Genomic DNA, 21362 nt, shown 5'->3' on the forward strand with positions numbered 1-21362 from the left:
AGATAGAGAAAAGGAGAGAAACAGGCAGAGAGCAGAGAACTGGGCAGAGAGAAAGAAATAGGCAGAGAGAGCAGAGAACTGGGCAGAGAGAAAGAAATAGGCAGAGAGAAAGAGAGGCAGAGCGATAGAGAAATGGGCAGAGAAAGGGAGAGAAACAGGCAGAGAGAGAAGAGAACTGGGCAGAGAGAAAGGGAGAGAAACAGGCAGAGAGAGCAGTGAACTGGGCAGAGAGAACAAAATAGGCAGAGAGAAAGAGAACTGGGCAGAGAGAAAGAAATAGGCAGAGAGAGCAGAGAACTGGGCAGAGAGAAAGAAATAGGCAGAGAGAAAGAGAGGCAGAGCGATAGAGAAATGGGCAGAGAAAGGGAGAGAAACAGGCAGAGAGAGCAGAGAACTGGGCAGAGAGAAAGGGAGAGAGAGCAGTGAACTGGGCAGAGAGAAAGAGAACTGGGCAGAGAAAGGGAGAGAAACAGGCAGAGAGCAGAGAACTGGGCAGAGAGAAAGAGAGGCAGAGCGAGAGAGCTTGGGGGTGGTACTTTGGTGCAGGTTACCCAGCTGCACTGAGAGAGGTGGCTACGTAGTAACGCAACACGCACGGTACGGTGTGTGATCATTGCATTTCTCTGTGAAAAACAACCTGCACGATATGGAGACCTGGATTCCGACTGTCCGCTGTTATGGAATCTGATCATTGCCGCGGTTAAAGAGATCAACATAACATCGGCGGTAAAACAATGTCCTTCAACGTTACGTCTGATGGGGGGCATTCATTCCTGCTGGAGCTGAGTCGACGCACCAGGGATGTTTAGAAGCGCCCGGACCCACCAGACCAATAAGGTCTTCAGAATAATGTATTGCCGTTTGCCGACCATGTTTATGGTGTGTGGACATACTGTAGCAGGGTTAATCATTCGAGCCGGTTAGTGACAGCTAGTTCTCCTGCAATAGACTTAGGTTATCTCGCGTTGGAAATGGTCATCATTAGACTGGATCTGTGTGGCTTCCAGCCGTCCCTTTTCTGAAAGGATGCAGGTGAAAACTCAGATCTGTACGGAGAGGAGTACCGAAGACCCCGAACACGATGATAACCAGAAACATACTTCATGTTTTTCTAATATCAAAATATTTCTCGTATCGGAATGTGCGCTGATGCTGGCGCAGGGGACGGTTGGCGCGTATCTGGTAAGTTATCCTCTCAGAACGCTGTCCTAACCTTCCATTGATGGGAAATCATGTTTGTTCCCCTTCACATGCGATGTAGGCAATTTTTTTTCGGACTCGCCAGAATCAACGGTCATGCACAACAATGTCGCCGGCGGTGTTGTTTTGTGTTCACGTGAAATCAGGCTCAAATCACGGAGCCTTCCAATTTTCACTGTCCATTGATTTATAACGCATACGCATCAGGCTAAGAGACTGCACCAGTAGAATGGTTGCCAACGACACGTCACAACGACCAAACACGTTTTTGACCGGTTCACCAAATGACATCTGGTCTCAATATAAAATGTGTATTTTGACGGCAGTTAGGCTACATCTTCTAAACAGATTATGGGCCTCTGTCGTGAGGCAGGCAGGTGGTATTCACCAATGGAGCACCAGCATCACTTGGCCGATACTGTATTTATGACAGGCCTCATCAGTATTAACCTGCAGATAAACCAACACTGCTTTAGAATAGAACTGTTGGAACTAGCTGGGGCTATGATTCGCATGGTGCATAATAGACTTGTTGAATAACTATTGTTGTACCACCAGACCCCACCTCCTAATTTCAGTTGACATATTTTCAATAATGCAGATGTGGGACATTTGATTTGAGGTGTTGGGCTGGTCTGTAGTGCTTAGTGTACAACCAATAGTGTCCCCTCATGTCCAAGCCCCCTAACCACAGGTGGTGGAAAAAGGACCCAGGTACCTTAATAGAAAAAGTCACCAAGTAAAATCCTACTTGAGTTAAAGTCTAAAAGTATCTGTTTTAAATATACTTAAGTATCAAAAGTAAATGTAATTGTTAAAGTATACTTAAGTATCAAAAGTAAAAGTATGACTAATTTAAAACTCCTTAGTTTAAGCAAACCAGATGGCACCATTTTCTTGTTTTTTAATTTAAGGACAGTCAGGGGCACGCTTCAGCACTCAGTTGAAGTAGGAAGTTTACATCCACCTTAACCAAATACAGTTTACATCCACCTTAACCAAATACAGTTTACATCCACCTTAACCAAATACAGTTTACATCCACCTTAACCAAATACAGTTTACATCCACCTTAACCAAATACAGTTTACATCCACCTTAACCAAATACAGTTTACATCCACCTTAACCAAATACAGTTTACATCCACCTTAACCAAATACAGTTTACATCCACCTTAACCAAATACAGTTTACATCCACCTTAACCAAATACAGTTTACATCCACCTTAACCAAATACATTTAATTTTAAGAATGTGAAATGTCAGAATAATAGTAGAGAGAATGATTTATTTCAGCTTTTATTTCTTTCATCACATTCCCAGTGGGTCAGAAGTTTACATACACTCAATTAGTATTTGGTAGCATTGTCTATAAATTGTTTAACTTGGGTCAAACGTTTCGGGTAGCCTTCCACAAGCCTCCCACAATAAGTTGGGTGAATTTTGGCCCGTTCCTCCTGACAGAGCTGGTGTAACTGAGTCAGGTTTGTAGGCCTCCTTGCTCGCACACGCATTTTCAGTTCTGCCCACAAATTTTCTACAGGATTGAGGTCAGGGCTTTGCGAATACCTTGACTTTGCTGTCCTTAAGCCATTTTGCCATAACTTTGGAAGTATGCTTGTGGTCATTGTCCATTTGGAAGACCCATTTGCGACCAAGCTTTAACTTCCTGACTGATGTCTTGAGATGTTGCTTCAATATATCCACACAATTTTCCTCCCTCATGATGCCATCTATTTGGTGACATGCACTAGCCCTTCCTGCAGCAAAGCAGCCCCACAACATGATGCTGCCACCCCCGTGCTTCAAGGTTGGGATGGTGTTCTTCGGCTTGCAAGTCTCCCCCTTTTTCCTCCAAACATAACGATGGTCATTATGGCCAAACAGTTCTATTTTTGTTTCATCAGACCAGAGGACATTTCTCCAAAAAGTACGATCTTTGTACCCATGTGCAGTTGCAAACCGTAGTCTGGCTTTTTTATGGCATTTTTTTCCTTGCTGAGTGGCCTTTCAGGTTATGTCGATATAGGACTTGTTTTACTGTGGATATAGATACTTTTGTACCTGTTTCCTCCAGCTACTTCACAAGGTCCGATGCTGTTGTTCTGGGATTGATTTGCACTTTTCTCACCAAAGTACGTTCATCTCTAGGAGACAGAACGCGTCTCTTTCCTGAGCGGTATGACGGCTGCGTGGTCCCATGGTGTTTATACTTGCGTACTATTGTTTGTACAGATAAACGTGGTACCTTCAGGCGTTTGGAAATTGCCCCCAAAGATGAACCAGACTTGTGGACGTCGACAATTTTTTTCTGAGGTCTTGGCTGATTTCTTTAGATTTTCCCATGATGTCAAGCAAAGAGGCACTGAGTTTGAAGGTAGGCCTTGAAATACATCTCCAATTGACTCAAATGATGTCAATTAGCCTATCAGAAGCTTCTAAAGCCGTGACATAATTTTCTGGAATTTTCCAAGCTGTTTAAAGCCACAGTCAATTTAGTGTATGTAAACTTCTGACCCATTGGAATTGTGATACAGTGAATTATAAGTGAAATAATCTGTCTGTAAACAATTGTTGGAAAAAGTACTTGTGTCATGCACAAAGTAGATGTCCTTACCAACTTGCCAAAACTATAGTTTGTTCACAATTCATTTGTGAAGTGGATGAAAAACGAGTTTTAATGACTCCAACCTGTGTAAACTTCCGACTTCCGGTACTTTATAGATTAAGCATGTGTGTCCATTGAGTCCGCCAGATCAGAGGCAGTAGGGATGACCAGGGATGTTCTCTTGATAAGTGTGTGAATTAACTTTCCTGTTCTGCTAAGCATTTAAAATGTAAATAGTACTTTAAGATGCCATGGAAAATGTATGTAGTAAAAAGTACATTATTTTCTTTAGGAATGTAGTCAAGTAAACGTTGTCAAAAATATAAAAAGTAAAGTACAGATAGTAAAAGTACTACTTAAGTACTTTACACCACCGACCACAACATCCGTTGACGTATTGGTGCACTGTAAGACTCTAATAACAGCAGGCACAGTTGACCAAATCAGAGCTGTATATGAAGGCATGTATTGTTTTAATGTAACCTTTATTTAACTAGGCAAGTCAGTTAAGAACACATTCTTATTTACAATGACGGCCTACCGGGGAACAGTGGGCTAACTGCCTTGTTCAGGGGAACAGTGGGTTAACTGCCTTGTTCAGGGGAACAGTGGGCTAGCTGCCTTGTTCAGGGGAACAGTGGGCTAGCTGCCTTGTTCAGGGGAACAGTGGGCTAGCTGCCTTGTTCAGGGGAACAGTGGGTTAACTGCCTTGTTCAGGGGAACAGTGGGCTAACTGCCTTGTTCAGGGGAACCGTGGGTTAACTGCCTTGTTCAGGGGAACAGTGGGCTAACTGCCTTGTTCAGGGGAACAGTGGGTTAACTGCCTTGTTCAGGGGAACAGTGGGCTAACTGCCTTGTTCAGGGGAACAGTGGGCTAACTGCCTTGTTCAGGGGAACCGTGGGTTAACTGCCTTGTTCAGGGGAACAGTGGGCTAACTGCCTTGTTCAGGGGAACAGTGGGTTAACTGCCTTGTTCAGGGGAACAGTGGGCTAACTGCCTTGTTCAGGGGAACCGTGGGTTAACTGCCTTGTTCAGGGGAACAGTGGGTTAACTGCCTTGTTCAGGGGAACAGTGGGCTAGCTGCCTTGTTCAGAACACACTACGTAGACAGATAGCCCTCTCCCCCACACTACATAGACAGATAGTCCTCTCCCCACACTACGTAGACAGATAGCCCTCTCCCCCACACTACATAGACAGATAGCCCTCTCCCCCACACTACATAGACAGATAGCCCTCTCCCCACACTACGTAGACAGATAGCCCTCTCCCCCACACTACATAGACAGATAGCCCTCTCCCCACACTACGTAGACAGATAGCCCTCTCCCCCACACTACATAGACAGATAGCCCTCTCCCCACACTACATAGACAGATAGCCCTCTCCCCACACTACATAGACAGATAGTCCTCTCCCCACACTACATAGACAGATAGCCCTCTCCTCCACACTACATAGACAGATAGCCCTCTCCCCACACTACATAGACAGATAGTCCTCTCCCCACACTACGTAGACAGATAGCCCTCTCCCCACACTACGTAGACAGATAGCCCTCTCCCCACACTACGTAGACAGATAGCCCTCTCCCCACACTACATAGACAGATATCCCTCTCCCCACACTACGTAGACAGATAGCCCTCTCCCCACACTACATAGACAGATAGCCCTCTCCTCCACACTACATAGACATATATCCCTCTCCCCACACTACATAGACAGATAGCCCTCTCCCCCACACTACATAGACAGATATCCCTCTCCCCCACACTACATAGACAGATAGCCCTCTCCCCCACACTACATAGACAGATAGCCCTCTCCCCCACACTACATAGACAGATAGCCCTCTCCCCCACACTACATAGACAGATAGCCCTCTCCTCCACACTACATAGACAGATAGCCCTCTCCCCCACACTACATAGACAGATAGCCCTCTCCCCCACACTACATAGACAGATAGCCCTCTCCCCCACACTACATAGACAGATAGCCCTCTCCTCCACACTACATAGACAGATAGCCCTCTCCTCCACACTACATAGACAGATAGCCCTCTCCCCCACACTACCTAGACAGATAGCCCTCTCCCCACACTACATAGACAGATAGCCCTCTCCCCCACACTACATAGACATATATCCCTCTCCCCACACTACATAGACATATATCCCTCTCCCCACACTACATAGACAGATAGCCCTCTCCCCCACACTACATAGACAGATATCCCTCTCCCCCACACTACATAGACAGATAGCTCTCTCCCCCACACTACATAGACAGATAGCCCTCTCCCCCACACTACATAGACAGATAGCCCTCTCCCCCACACTACATAGACAGATAGCCCTCTCCTCCACACTACATAGACAGATAGCCCTCTCCCCCACACTACGTAGACAGACAGCCCTCTCCCCACACTACATAGACAGATATCCCTCTCCCCCACACTACGTAGACAGATAGCCCTCTCCCCACACTACGTAGACAGATAGCCCTTTCCTCCACACTACGTAGACAGATAGCCCTCTCCCCACACTACATAGACAGATATCCCTCTCCCCCACACTACATAGACAGATAGCCCTCTCCTCCACACTACATAGACAGATAGCCCTCTCCCCCACACTACATAGACAGATAGTCCTCTCCCCACACTACATAGACAGATAGCCCTCTCCTCCACACTACATAGACAGATAGCCCTCTCCCCACACTACGTAGACAGATAGTCCTCTCCCCACACTACGTAGACAGATAGCCCTCTCCCCACACTACGTAGACAGATAGCCCTCTCCCCACACTACGTAGACAGATAGCCCTCTCCCCACACTACATAGACAGATATCCCTCTCCCCACACTACGTAGACAGATAGCCCTCTCCCCACACTACATAGACAGATAGCCCTCTCCTCCACACTACATAGACATATATCCCTCTCCCCACACTACATAGACAGATAGCCCTCTCCCCCACACTACATCGACAGATATCCCTCTCCCCCACACTACATAGACAGATAGCCCTCTCCCCCACACTACATAGACAGATAGCCCTCTCCCCCACACTACATAGACAGATAGCCCTCTCCCCCACACTACATAGACAGATAGCCCTCTCCTCCACACTACATAGACAGATAGCCCTCTCCCCCACACTACATAGACAGATAGCCCTCTCCCCCACACTACATAGACAGATATCCCTCTCCCCCACACTACATAGACAGATAGCCCTCTCCTCCACACTACATAGACAGATAGCCCTCTCCTCCACACTACATAGACAGATAGCCCTCTCCCCCACACTACCTAGACAGATAGCCCTCTCCCCACACTACATAGACAGATAGCCCTCTCCCCCACACTACATAGACATATATCCCTCTCCCCACACTACATAGACATATATCCCTCTCCCCACACTACATAGACAGATAGCCCTCTCCCCCACACTACATAGACAGATATCCCTCTCCCCCACACTACATAGACAGATAGCTCTCTCCCCCACACTACATAGACAGATAGCCCTCTCCCCCACACTACATAGACAGATAGCCCTCTCCCCCACACTACATAGACAGATAGCCCTCTCCTCCACACTACATAGACAGATAGCCCTCTCCCCCACACTACGTAGACAGACAGCCCTCTCCCCACACTACATAGACAGATATCCCTCTCCCCCACACTACGTAGACAGATAGCCCTCTCCCCACACTACGTAGACAGATAGCCCTTTCCTCCACACTACGTAGACAGATAGCCCTCTCCCCACACTACGTAGACAGATATCCCTCTCCCCCACACTACATAGACAGATAGCCCTCTCCTCCACACTACATAGACAGATAGCCCTCTCCCCCACACTACATAGACAGATAGCCCTCTCCTCCACACTACATAGACAGATAGCCCTCTCCCCCACACTACATAGACAGATATCCCTCTCCCCCACACTACATAGACAGATATCCCTCTCCCCCACACTACATAGACAGATAGCCCTCTCCTCCACACTACATAGACAGATAGCCCTCTCCTCCACACTACATAGACAGATAGCCCTCTCCCCACACTACCTAGACAGATAGCCCTCTCCCCACACTACATAGACAGATAGCCCTCTCCCCCACACTACATAGACATATATCCCTCTCCCCACACTACATAGACAGATAGCCCTCTCCCCCACACTACATAGACAGATAGCCCTCTCCCCCACACTACATAGACAGATAGCCCTCTCCCCCACACTACATAGACAGATAGCCCTCTCCCCCACACTACATAGACAGATAGCCCTCTCCCCCACACTACGTAGACAGATAGCCCTCTCCTCCACACTACGTAGACAGATAGCCCTCTCCCCCACACTACGTAGACAGACAGCCCTCTCCCCACACTACATAGACAGATATCCCTCTCCCCACACTACGTAGACAGATATCCCTCTCCCCCACACTACATAGACAGATAGCCCTCTCCCCCACACTACATAGACAGATAGCCCTCTCCCCCACACTACATAGACAGATAGCCCTCTCCTCCACACTACATAGACAGATAGCCCTCTCCCCCACACTACATAGACAGATAGCCCTCTCCTCCACACTACATAGACAGATAGCCCTCTCCTCCACACTACATAGACAGATAGCCCTCTCCTCCACACTACATAGACAGATAGCCCTCTCCTCCACACTACATAGACAGATAGCCCTCTCCCCCACACTACCTAGACAGATAGCCCTCTCCCCACACTACATAGACAGATAGCCCTCTCCCCCACACTACGTAGACAGATAGCCCTCTCCCCCACACTACATAGACAGATAGCCCTCTCCCCACACTACATAGACAGATATCCCTCTCCCCCACACTACATAGACAGATAGCCCTCTCCCCCACACTACATAGACAGATAGCCCTCTCCCCCACACTACATAGACAGATAGCCCTCTCCCCCACACTACATAGACAGATAGCCCTCTCCCCCACACTACATAGACAGATAGCCCTCTCCTCCACACTACATAGACAGATAGCCCTCTCCCCACACTACATAGACAGATAGCCCTCTCCCCCACACTACATAGACAGATAGCCCTCTCCCCACACTACATAGACAGATAGCCCTCTCCCCCACACTACATAGACAGATAGCCCTCTCCCCCACACTACATAGACAGATAGCCCTCTCCCCACACTACGTAGACATATAGCCCTCTCCTCCACACTACATAGACAGATAGCCCTCTCCTCCACACTACATAGACAGATAGCCCTCTCCCCACACTACGTAGACATATAGCCCTCTCCTCCACACTACGTAGACAGATATAACATTGTGTTTCTATTCTAGGTGAGTGTTCTGACCACCCTGGAGCGCCGCTTCAACCTCCAGTCCGCCGACGTGGGCGTGATCGCCAGCAGCTTCGAGATCGGCAACCTGGCCCTCATCCTATTTGTCAGCTACTTCGGTGCAAAGGCCCACCGGCCGCGTCTGATTGGCTGCGGGGGCCTCGTCATGGCGCTGGGCGCGCTGCTCTCCGCCCTGCCAGAGTTCCTGACCCACCAGTATGAGTACGAGGCCGGGGATGGGTGGCACGCGGAGGACGGGAGGGATGTGTGTTCCAACATGACCAGGACTGAGGGCAGAGACTCTGCCTTCCTGTGTGGGAACAAGTCCAACACCAACATGATGTACCTGCTGCTGATAGGGGCCCAGGTACTGCTGGGGATCGGGGCAACACCAGTACAGCCTCTAGGGGTGTCCTACATAGACGACCACGTCAAGAGGAAAGACTCCTCTCTGTATATAGGTGAGTATATTAACCTTATATAATATACATATTAATAACAGAACAACGTGTTACTCCTCTGTATATAGGTGAGTATATTAACCGTATATAATATACATATTAATAACAGAACAACTTGTTACTCCTCTCTGTATATGGAGTAGGACCACACGCATTAGGAAGAAAGTGGTGACTCGTCTCTATACTGTATATAGAGGTCAGTTAACTACCACTCCCTAACCACAATAACCCTAACCACAATCCAGCAGGTTCTCTCTGTATATACTGTAGGTGAGTAGGACCACACGCTTTAGAACAAAATAACTAGGAACACCTCGCTGAAACGTTCAACCAGCCCGTCAGTTTGAGGGTGGTAAGGGGTTGTGCCATGCTGTCTGTGGTGCTGCTTTATGAGCTTGGAGTTGAAGTTGGTTCTCTGATCAGTGACAATATAACCTATTGGAACATGACTAACTACTTGTTAGTTTTCCTGTGATGTGTTTGGAAACGCACACCATAGGGCAGAGGTAGGTAACTACATGCAGCCTAGGGCTGATTCATGTCAGAGCGGATGGTTGGGAGAACGGAACATAGTTATAATAATTTGTACACTCTAAATTGACCACAATTAAATTGACCCAAAAAGAGATTGTATTTGAAAATAACAGTAGTGTCATAGCTTGATTACATTGAGACACGATCACATTTCTGTTTTTAGCTGAATTCCTGGCGGTTTGAGTCTTTTTGGACCAATTATTGTTGTAATGTTTTTTGCCAAAATCTTTGGGGGGCCCAAAACAAATGACTGGCAGGCCGGTTTTGGCACGCGGGCCGCCAGTTGCCAACCCCTGCCATAGGGGTTAAGTGCTGAGAGAGAATGATGAGGACAGACGGTAATGAGGTCATTTATCATCAGCACAACAGGCAGAATACAGTGGCTAGTATATGAGAAGAAAAACTCTATTCAACACTATATCATAATGAGTCCCTTCTTTACAACATTATCTGGCTCTAACTAACAAGTACTAGCCCTGGATTAACTATGTCTCTAACTAACAAGTACTATCCCTGGATTAACTATGTCTCTAACTAACAAGTACAAGCCCTGGATTAACTCTGTCTCTAACTAACAAGTACTAGCCCTGGATTAACTATGTGGCTCTAACTAACAAGTACTATCCCTGGATTAACTCTCTGGCTCTAACTAACAAGTACTATCCCTGGATTAACTCTCTGGCTCTAACTAACAAGTACTAGCCCTGGATTAACTCTGTCTCTAACTAACAAGTACTAGCCCTGGATTAACTCTCTGGCTCTAACTAACAAGTACTATCCCTGGATTAACTCTGTCTCTAACTAACAAGTACTATCCCTAGATTAACTCTCTGGCTCTAACTAACAAGTACTATCCCTGGATTAACTCTCTGGCTCTAACTAACAAGTACTAGCCCTGGATTAACTCTGTCTCTAACTAACAAGTACTAGCCCTGGATTAACTCTCTGGCTCTAACTAACAAGTACTATCCCTGGATTAACTCTGTCTCTAACTAAGAAGTACTATCCCTGGATTAACTCTCTGGCTCTAACTAACAAGTACTAGCCCTGGATTAACTCTGTCTCTAACTAACAAGTATTAGCCCTGGATTAACTCTCTGGCTCTAACTAACAAGTACTATCCCTGGATTAACTCTGTCTCTAACTAACAAGTACTAGCCCTGGATTAACTCTGTCTCTAACTAACAAGTACTATCCCTGGATTAACTCTCTGGCTCTAACTAACAAGTACTAGCCCTGGATTAACTCTGTCTCTAACTAACAAGTACTATCCCTGGATTAACTCTCTGACTCTAACTAACAAGTACTATCCCTGGATTAACTCTGTCTCTAACTAACAAGTACTATCCCTGGATTAACTCTGTCTCTAACTAACAAGTACTAGCCCTAGATTAACTCTCTGGCTCTAACTAACAAGTACTATCCCTGGATTAACTCTCTGGCTCTAACTAACAAGTACTAGCCCTGGATTAACTCTGTCTCTAACTAACAAGTACTATCCCTGGATTAACTCTCTGACTCTAACTAACAAGTACTATCCCTGGATTAACTCTGTCTCTAACTAACAAGTACTATCCCTGGATTAACTCTGTCTCTAACTAACAAGTACTATCCCTAGATTAACTCTCTGGCTCTAACTAACAAGTACTATCCCTGGATTAACTCTCTGGCTCTAACTAACAAGTACTAGCCCTGGATTAACTCTGTCTCTAACTAACAAGTACTAGCCCTGGATTAACTCTCTGGCTCTAACTAACAAGTACTATCCCTGGATTAACTCTGTCTCTAACTAACAAGTATTAGCCCTGGATTAACTCTCTGGCTCTAACTAACAAGTACTATCCCTGGATTAACTCTGTCTCTAACTAACAAGTACTAGCCCTGGATTAACTCTGTCTCTAACTAACAAGTACTATCCCTGGATTAACTCTCTGGCTCTAACTAACAAGTACTAGCCCTGGATTAACTCTGTCTCTAACTAACAAGTACTATCCCTGGATTAACTCTCTGACTCTAACTAACAAGTACTATCCCTGGATTAACTCTGTCTCTAACTAACAAGTACTATCCCTGGATTAACTCTGTCTCTAACTAACAAGTACTAGCCCTAGATTAACTCTCTGGCTCTAACTAACAAGTACTAGCCCTGGATTAACTCTCTGGCTCTAACTAACAAGTACTAGCCCTGGATTAACTCTGTCTCTAACTAACAAGTACTATCCCTGGATTAACTCTCTGACTCTAACTAACAAGTACTATCCCTGGATTAACTCTGTCTCTAACTAACAAGTACTATCCCTGGATTAACTCTGTCTCTAACTAACAAGTACTATCCCTAGATTAACTCTCTGGCTCTAACTAACAAGTACTATCCCTGGATTAACTCTCTGGCTCTAACTAACAAGTACTAGCCCTGGATTAACTCTGTCTCTAACTAACAAGTACTAGCCCTGGATTAACTCTCTGGCTCTAACTAACAAGTACTATCCCTGGATTAACTCTGTCTCTAACTAAGAAGTACTAGCCCTGGATTAACTCTCTGGCTCTAACTAACAAGTACTAGCCCTGGATTAACTCTCTGGCTCTAACTAACAAGTACTATCCCTGGATTAACTCTCTGGCTCTAACTAACAAGTACTAGCCCTGGATTAACTCTGTCTCTAACTAACAAGTACTATCCCTGGATTAACTCTCTGACTCTAACTAACAAGTACTAGCCCTGGATTAACTCTCTGGCTCTAACTAACAAGTACTAGCCCTGGATTAACTCTGTCTCTAACTAACAAGTACTAGCCCTGGATTAACTCTCTGGCTCTAACTAACAAGTACTATCCCTGGATTAACTCTGTCTCTAACTAAGAAGTACTAGCCCTGGATTAACTCTCTGGCTCTACCTAACGAGTACTAGCCCTGGATTAACTCTGTCTCTAACTAACAAGTATTAGCCCTGGATTAACTCTCTGGCTCTAACTAACAAGTACTATCCCTGGATTAACTCTGTCTCTAACTAACAAGTACTAGCCCTGGATTAACTCTGTCTCTAACTAACAAGTATTAGCCCTGGATTAACTCTGTCTCTCCCTAACAAGTACTATCCCTGGATTAACTCTCTGGCTCTAACTAACAAGTACTAGCCCTGGATTAACTCTGTCTCTAACTAACAAGTACTATCCCTGGATTAACTCTCTGACTCTAACTAACAAGTACTATCCCTGGATTAACTCTGTCTCTAACTAACAAGTACTATCCCTGGATTAACTCTGTCTCTAACTAACAAGTACTAGCCCTGGATTAACTATGTGGCTCTAACTAACAAGTACTAGCCCTGCATTAACTCTCTGTCTCTAACTAACAAGTACTAGCCCTGGATTAACTCTGTCTCTAACTAACAAGTACTATCCCTGGATTAACTCTCTGACTCTAACTAACAAGTACTATCCCTGGATTAACTCTGTCTCTAACTAACAAGTACTATCCCTGGATTAACTCTCTGTCTCTAACTAACAAGTACTAGCCCTGGATTAACTATGTGGCTCTAACTAACAAGTACTATCCCTGGATTAACGCTGTCTCTAACTAACAAGTACTAGCCCTGCATTAACTCTCTGTCTCTAACTAACAAGTACTAGCCCTGGATTAACTCTGTCTCTAACTAACAAGTATTAGCCCTGGATTAACTCTGTCTCAAACTAACAAGTACTATCCCTGGATTAACTCTCTGGCTCTAACTAACAAGTACTAGCCCTGGATTAATTCTGTCTCTAACTAACAAGTATTAGCCCTGGATTAACTCTGTCTCAAACTAACAAGTACTATCCCTGGATTAACTCTCTGGCTCTAACTAACAAGTACTAGCCCTGGATTAACTCTGTCTCTAACTAACAAGTATTATCCCTGGATTAACTCTGTCTCTAACTAACAAGTACTATCCCTGGATTAACTCTCTGGCTCTAACTAACAAGTACTAGCCCTGGATTAACTCTGTCTCTAACTAACAAGTACTATCCCTGGATTAACTCTCTGACTCTAACTAACAAGTACTATCCCTGGATTAACTCTGTCTCTAACTAACAAGTACTATCCCTGGATTAACTCTGTCTCTAACTAACAAGTACTAGCCCTGGATTAACTATGTGGCTCTAACTAACAAGTACTATCCCTGGATTAACTCTGTCTCTAACTAACAAGTACTAGCCCTGCATTAACTCTCTGTCTCTAACTAACAAGTACTAGCCCTGGATTAACTCTGTCTCTAACTAACAAGTACTATCCCTGGATTAACTCTCTGACTCTAACTAACAAGTACTATCCCTGGATTAACTCTGTCTCTAACTAACAAGTACTATCCCTGGATTAACTCTCTGTCTCTAACTAACAAGTACTAGCCCTGGATTAACTATGTGGCTCTAACTAACAAGTACTATCCCTGGATTAACGCTGTCTCTAACTAACAAGTACTAGCCCTGCATTAACTCTCTGTCTCTAACTAACAAGTACTAGCCCTGGATTAACTCTGTCTCTAACTAACAAGTATTAGCCCTGGATTAACTCTGTCTCAAACTAACAAGTACTATCCCTGGATTAACTCTCTGGCTCTAACTAACAAGTACTAGCCCTGGATTAACTATGTCTCTAACTAACAAGTACTAGCCCTGGATTAACTCTCTGTCTCTAACTAACGAGTACTATCCCTGGATTAACTATGTGGCTCTAACTAACAAGTACTAGCCCTGGATTAACTCTGTCTCTAACTAACAAGTACTATCCCTGGATTAACTCTCTGTCTCTAACTAACAAGTATTAGCCCTGGATTAACTCTGTCTCTAACTAACAAGTACTATCCCTGGATTAACTCTGTCTCTAACTAACAAGTACTAGCCCTGGATTAACTATGTCTCTAACTAACAAGTACTATCCCTGGATTAACTCTGTCTCTAACTAACAAGTACTATCCCTGGATTAACTCTGTCTCTAACTAACAAGTATTAGCCCTGGATTAACTCTGTCTCTAACTAACAAGTATTATCCCTGGATTAACTCTGTCTCTAACTAACAAGTACTATCCCTGGATTAACTCTGTCTCCAACTAACAAGTACTAGCCCTAGATTAACTATGTCTCTAACTAACAAGTACTAGCCCTGGATTAACTATGTCTCTAACTAACAAGTACTAGCCCTGGATTAACTCTCTTTCTCTAACTAACAAGTACTAGCCCTGGATTAACTCTGTCTCTAACTAACAAGTACTAGCCCTGGATTAACTATGTGGCTCTAACTAACAAGTACTAGCCCTAGATTAACTCTGTCTCTAACTAACAAGTACTAGCCATGGATTAACTCTGTCTCTAACTAACAAGTACTAGCCCTGGATTAACTATGTCTCTAACTAACAAGTACTAGCCCTGGATTAACTCTCTGTCTCTAACTAACGAGTACTATCCCTGGATTAACTATGTGGCTCTAACTAACAAGTACTAGCCCTGGATTAACTCTGTCTCTAACTAACAAGTACTATCCCTGGATTAACTCTCTGTCTCTAACTAACAAGTATTAGCCCTGGATTAACTCTGTCTCTAACTAACAAGTACTATCCCTGGATTAACTCTGTCTCTAACTAACAAGTACTAGCCCTGGATTAACTATGTCTCTAACTAACAAGTACTATCCCTGGATTAACTCTGTCTCTAACTAACAAGTACTATCCCTGGATTAACTCTGTCTCTAACTAACAAGTATTAGCCCTGGATTAACTCTGTCTCTAACTAACAAGTACTATCCCTGGATTAACTCTGTCTCTAACTAACAAGTATTAGCCCTGGATTAACTCTGTCTCTAACTAACAAGTACTAGCCCTGGATTAACTCTCTGGCTCTAACTAACAAGTACTATCCCTGGATTAACTCTCTGCCTCTAACTAACAAGTACTATCCCTGGATTAACTCTCTGGCTCTAACTAACAAGTACTATCCCTGGATTAACTCTCTGGGTCTAACTAACAAGTACTATCCCTGGATTAACTCTCTGCCTCTAACTAACAAGTACTATCCCTGGATTAACTCTCAAATTAATCTCTCCCCTACATTTAAATCACCATCAAGACTAATGGCGTGACTAAGGGGCTGATTGAGGGACTGATTCTGACCAGTCACTAGGTTACGTAAACCTAATGACACAGTGACTACAGAGACCTAATGAGACAGTGACTAAAGGGGTCTAATGACACAGTGACTAAAGAGGTCTAATAACACAGTGACTAAAGAGGTCTAATGACACAGTGACTACAGAGACTAGAACCAGGCTACCGGCAGACTAGAACCAGGCTACCAGCAGGCTAGAACCAGGCTACCAGCAGGCTGGAACAAGGCTACCAGCAGACTAGAACCAGGCTACCAGCAGGCTAGAACCAGGCTACCAGCAGGCTAGAATCAGGCTACCAGCATACTAGAACCAGGCTACCGCCAGACGTGAACCAGGCTACCAGCAGGCTAGAACCAGGCCACCAGCAGACTAGAACCAGGCTACCAGCAGACTAGAACCAGGCTACCAGCAGGCTAGAACCAGGCTACCAGCAGACTTGAACCAGGCTACCAGCAGGCTAGAACCAGGCTACCAGCAGACTAGAACCAGGCTACCAGCAGGCTAGAACCAGGCTACCAGCAGGCTAGAACCAGGCTACCAGCAGGCTAGAACCAGGCTACCAGCAGACTAGAACCAGGCTACCAACAGGCTTGAACCAGGCTACCAGCAGGCTAGAACCAGGCTACCAGCAGACTAGAACCAGGCTACCAGCAGGCTAGAACCAGGCTACCAGCAGGCTAGAATCAGGCTACCAGCATACTAGAACCAGGCTACCAGCAGACTAGAACCAGGCTACCAGCAGGCTAGAAGCAGGCTACCAGCAGGCTAGAATCAGGCTACCAGCATACTAGAACCAGGCTACCAGCAGGCTAGAACCAGGCTACCAGCAGACTAGAACCAGGCTACCAGCAGGCTAGAACCAGGCTACCAGTAGACTTGAACCAGGCTAACAGCAGACTAGAACCAGGCTACCAGCAGACTAGAACCAGGCTACCAGCAGACTAGAACCAGGCTACCAGCACGCTAGAACCAGGCTACCAGCAGACTAGAACCAGGCTACCAGCAGGCTAGAGCCAGGCTACCAGCAGGCTAGAACCAGGCTACCAGCAGACTAGAACCAGGCTACCAGCAGACTAGAACCAGGCTACCAGCAGACTAGAATCAGGCTACAAGCATACTAGAACCAGGCTACCAGCAGGCTAGAACCAGGCTACCAGCAGACTAGAACCAGGCTACCAGCAGGCTAGAACCAGGCTACCAGCAGACTAGAACCAGGCTACCAGCAGACTAGAACCAGGCTACCAGCAGACTAGAACCAGGCTACCAGCAGACTAGAACCAGGCTACCAGCAGACTAGAACCAGGCTACCAGCAGACTAGAACCAGGCTACCAGCAGGCTAGAACCAGGCTACCAGCAGGCTAGAACCAGGCTACCACCAGACTAGAACCAGGCTACCAGCAGACTAGAACCAGGCTACTAGCAGGCTAGAACCAGGCTACCACCAGATTAGAACCAGGCTACCGCTAGGCTAGAACCAGGCTACCACCAGACTAGAACCAGGCTACCACCAGACTAGAACCAGGCTACCACCAGATTAGAACCAGGCTACCAGCAGGCTAGAACCAGGCTACCACCAGACTAGAACCAGGCTACCACCAGACTAGAACCAGGCTACCAGCAGACTAGAACCAGGCTACTAGCAGGCTAGAACCAGGCTACCACCAGATTAGAACCAGGCTACCGCTAGGCTAGAACCAGGCTACAACAACTTCCAGAAACATGGGAGGAAACATGTCAACATATATACAGCACCATATTGTCATCAGAAAAACACAAGAAGATTCAATAATGTTGTTTCAAATGCTTTTATTTCTGTTTCAATCCAAAGTGATACAGAAAACCACATTGTTCTGTACTACAACACATTTATCTGATCTAAATCCCATAAGGCAATAAGAGAAGCTAGTGAATTATTGTGAATAACACACGGCTGATGATTTGAATGAACAGGACACTGGATAATGTGTCAGATGTATTGTAGACATCTTCACCTTACTCTCCTCCTTCCTGTGATGTCTTCCTCTCAGCAGCCGTAGAGTCGGTTGATCCTCAGGATGTCAGTGGTGGACATCCCCTGTCTCTGGCCGATGGACACGTCAGAGTTGGGGATGGGGGTGATGGTGTCCTTCTCGTTGATAGAGAAGGCTGTTTTTCCATAGTGCATGACAGAGCTGTAGTCATAGGGAGTGTTCAGGTTGTTGGTGTTTTGTTTATCGAAGTTATAGGCCATGTTTGAGTCGATGTTCTTCCAGTTGATCCTGATGTACTGGTCACGGTCGCTCCTGGTTTGTTCGTGCTGGAATCCCAGAGCGTGGAGGGTCTCGTGCTGAATGATGCCGAGAAAGATGCAGCCCACGCTGTTAACAGAGACTGTCTGTTTCCCTCCAATTCTCCCGAGAGAGGAGTAGCAGCCGTTCAAACTCTCAAAGCTGATGTAGTCTTTCTGGTTGCCACGCGGCACAAAGCGAATGCAGGTCTTGCTGTGGAACGACTGGACGGCGAGCTCAATCTCCTTCCTGTCGGAGGGAGTGAATCTGCTGTCTTCTGTTGTGTAGGGCACTTCAACGTATCCGTTAGAGGCTTTGTTCCACAGGCAGCTGTTTCCTCCCTGCATGCACTGCATGGCATTTCTGGTTCTTGGCACCACCAGGTCTCCCTCCATCAGCATCTCATCAGAGCCGTTATTAGCGGACAGAATTCTCTCAGTGATGTCTACAGCCTCAAGGTGGTCTATCCACATGGCTGGTCCACTGTGGTCCATTTGGGCCTGAGAGAGGCCCAGTACCAGCAGCAGGATGGTGAGAGAGGGGCTTTGCTCCATCTTCAGTGTGTGGACAGACTCTGGATGGCTCCTTGGATCTGGCAGTGGAGATACTCTAGATGTCTTCTTGGTCTTTGAGATGCTTTGGAGAGTCTCCTTGGCACTGAGTCTGGATGTGTGATTCTGTCTGGTCAGTCCTGGGCTTTTATACAGACCTCTACAGGTGTGTCTGCAGGAGGATTAAGGGTTGGGGTCCATGTTGTTAGTTCTAAATAAACTTCTGAAGGGAGGACTCCACCTACAGTTTACACAAGGATTCATTTACTAGGCTGGGGTTTTTCTTTAAATCCACCATTAGGACTACTGGAAAGACACACACAGGGCCGGCTCCAGGCATAAGCAACATGAGCGGTCGCCGACCAGGCATGTAATCATATAATTTGGGGGGGGGAGAAACTGAGTCGGGGTCTCAACTTCCTGTTGAGAGTTAAGTTAGTAGAATACACAAGGTGCAAGTTTGAAATGTGGTTTTGCATCAGCTGTTTTTCACTTGTTATGTCAGTCACTAACCCTCAATCAGCCTTGTCAGATTACAATGTTTAGATCTTATTAGTCAGTATCACTCAGATATCATTACCATGGCAAAATGTGTACAACTGCAGGGCATGTACTTTAACGTTCAAGAGAGGGGCCACAATATTTTTGGGATCCCTTGGTGGGGGCCCCCCAAAATGCTAGAACCGGGCCTGCACACACACACACACACACACACACAGACAGACACACAGACAGACAGACACACAGACAGACAGACACACAGACAGACAGACACACAGACAGACAGACAGACAGACAGACAGACAGACAGACAGACAGACAGACAGACAGACAGCCAGACAGACAGCCAGCCAGACAGCCAGACAGCCAGCCAGCCAGACAGCCAGCCAGACAGCCAGCCAGACAGACAGCCAGACAGCCAGCCAGACAGACAGACAGCCAGACAGACAGACAGACAGACAGACAGACAGACAGCCAGACAGCCAGCCAGACAGCCAGCCAGACAGCCAGACAGACAGACAGACAGACAGACAGACAGACAGACAGAGGTTGGTTTCCAGCTGGTCCAGTCTTCAGCTCACCCATTAGGGTTATTCTGGGAGGGACTAGCTCACTGATGGACCTCTCTTAGCCATGTTGTCTTACACAGGCCTCACTAGGGGTTTAAGTTGCTTTGTTTGCAGGAAACACCCCACCCTGTTCTCATAGTTTATGGACAGTAAAATAGCTGTCCTATTACCCAAATATAATGTGATGAATGAAAGCACATCCGTTTGTCCATCCAGATGCAGTGTAGATGATAATAAACGTGACAGTCAAACATATGTCCCCCAGTCAGTAGTATGATGGAGATCAGCCATATGTCCCCCAGTCAGTAGTATGATGGAGATCAGCCATATGTCCCTCAGTCAGTAGTATGATGGAGATCAGCCATATGTCCCCCAGTCAGTAGTATGATGGAGATCAGCCATATGTCCCCCAGTCAGTAGTATGATGGAGATCAGTCATATGTCCCCCAGTCAGTAGTATGACATGGAGATCAGCCATATGTCCCCCAGTCAGTAGTATGAAGGAGATGAGCCATATGTCCCCCAGTCAGTAGTATGATGGAGATCAGCCGTATGTCCCTCAGTCAGTAGTATGATGGAGATCAGCCGTATGTCCCCCAGTCAGTAGTATGATGGAGATCAGCCATATGTCCCCCAGTCAGTAGTATGATGGAGATCAGCCATATGTCCCTCAGTCAGTAGTATGATGGAGATCAGCCATATGTCCCCCAGTCAGTAGTATGATGGAGATCAGCCATATGTCCCCCAGTCAGTAGTATGATGGAGATCAGCCATATGTCCCCCAGTCAGTAGTATGATGGAGATCAGCCATATGTCCCCCAGTCAGTAGTATGATGGAGATCAGCCATATGTCCCCCAGTCAGTAGTATGATGGATATCAGCCATATGTCCCCCAGTCAGTGTATGATGGCGATCAGCCATATGTCCCCCAGTCAAGTAGTCATATGTCCCCCAGTCAGTAGTATGATGGAGATCAGCCATATGTCCCCCAGTCAGTAGTATGATATGGAGATCTAACCATATGTCCTCCAGTCAGTAGTATGATGGAGATCAGCCATATGTCCCCCAGTCAGTAGTATGATATGGAGATCAGCCATATGTCCCCCAGTCAGTGGTATGATATGGGAGATCAGCCATATGTCCCCCAGTC

General features: G+C 46.1%; 1 protein-coding gene and 1 pseudogene across 1 annotated transcript; one reads left to right on the top strand and one right to left on the bottom strand.

The window, feature by feature from the left end:
* The first annotated feature begins 515 nt into the window (after positions 1–515).
* Positions 516–10368, top strand: LOC139567128 (solute carrier organic anion transporter family member 3A1-like). The gene is made up of 3 exons (XM_071388611.1): positions 516–1182; positions 9192–9651; positions 10349–10368. The coding sequence occupies exons 1-3, from the start codon at positions 1027–1029 to the stop codon at positions 10366–10368; spliced, it is 636 nt and encodes a 211-aa protein (XP_071244712.1). The 5' UTR covers positions 516–1026.
* A 7745-nt stretch (positions 10369–18113) lies between these two features.
* LOC139567130 (hatching enzyme 1.2 pseudogene) lies at positions 18114–19154 on the bottom strand (annotated as a pseudogene).
* Positions 19155–21362: the final 2208 nt, after the last annotated feature.

This window comes from Salvelinus alpinus, unplaced genomic scaffold (assembly GCF_045679555.1).
Source record: "Salvelinus alpinus unplaced genomic scaffold, SLU_Salpinus.1 scaffold_45, whole genome shotgun sequence".
In the NCBI taxonomy this organism is placed as follows: domain Eukaryota; kingdom Metazoa; phylum Chordata; class Actinopteri; order Salmoniformes; family Salmonidae; genus Salvelinus; species Salvelinus alpinus.

What these genes read in the sequence shown, in the direction of transcription:
- LOC139567128 (XM_071388611.1), top strand. Translation starts at nt 1,027, where the DNA reads ATGCAGGTGAAAACTCAGATCTGTACGGAGAGGAGTACCGAAGACCCC. An exon ending in GGACGGTTGGCGCGTATCTG is followed by an intron (nt 1,183 to 9,191) that starts GTAAGTTATCCT and finishes TTTCTATTCTAG; the next exon opens with GTGAGTGTTCTGACCACCCT. An exon ending in AGACTCCTCTCTGTATATAG is followed by an intron (nt 9,652 to 10,348) that starts GTGAGTATATTA and finishes TTCTGTTTTTAG; the next exon opens with CTGAATTCCTGGCGGTTTGA.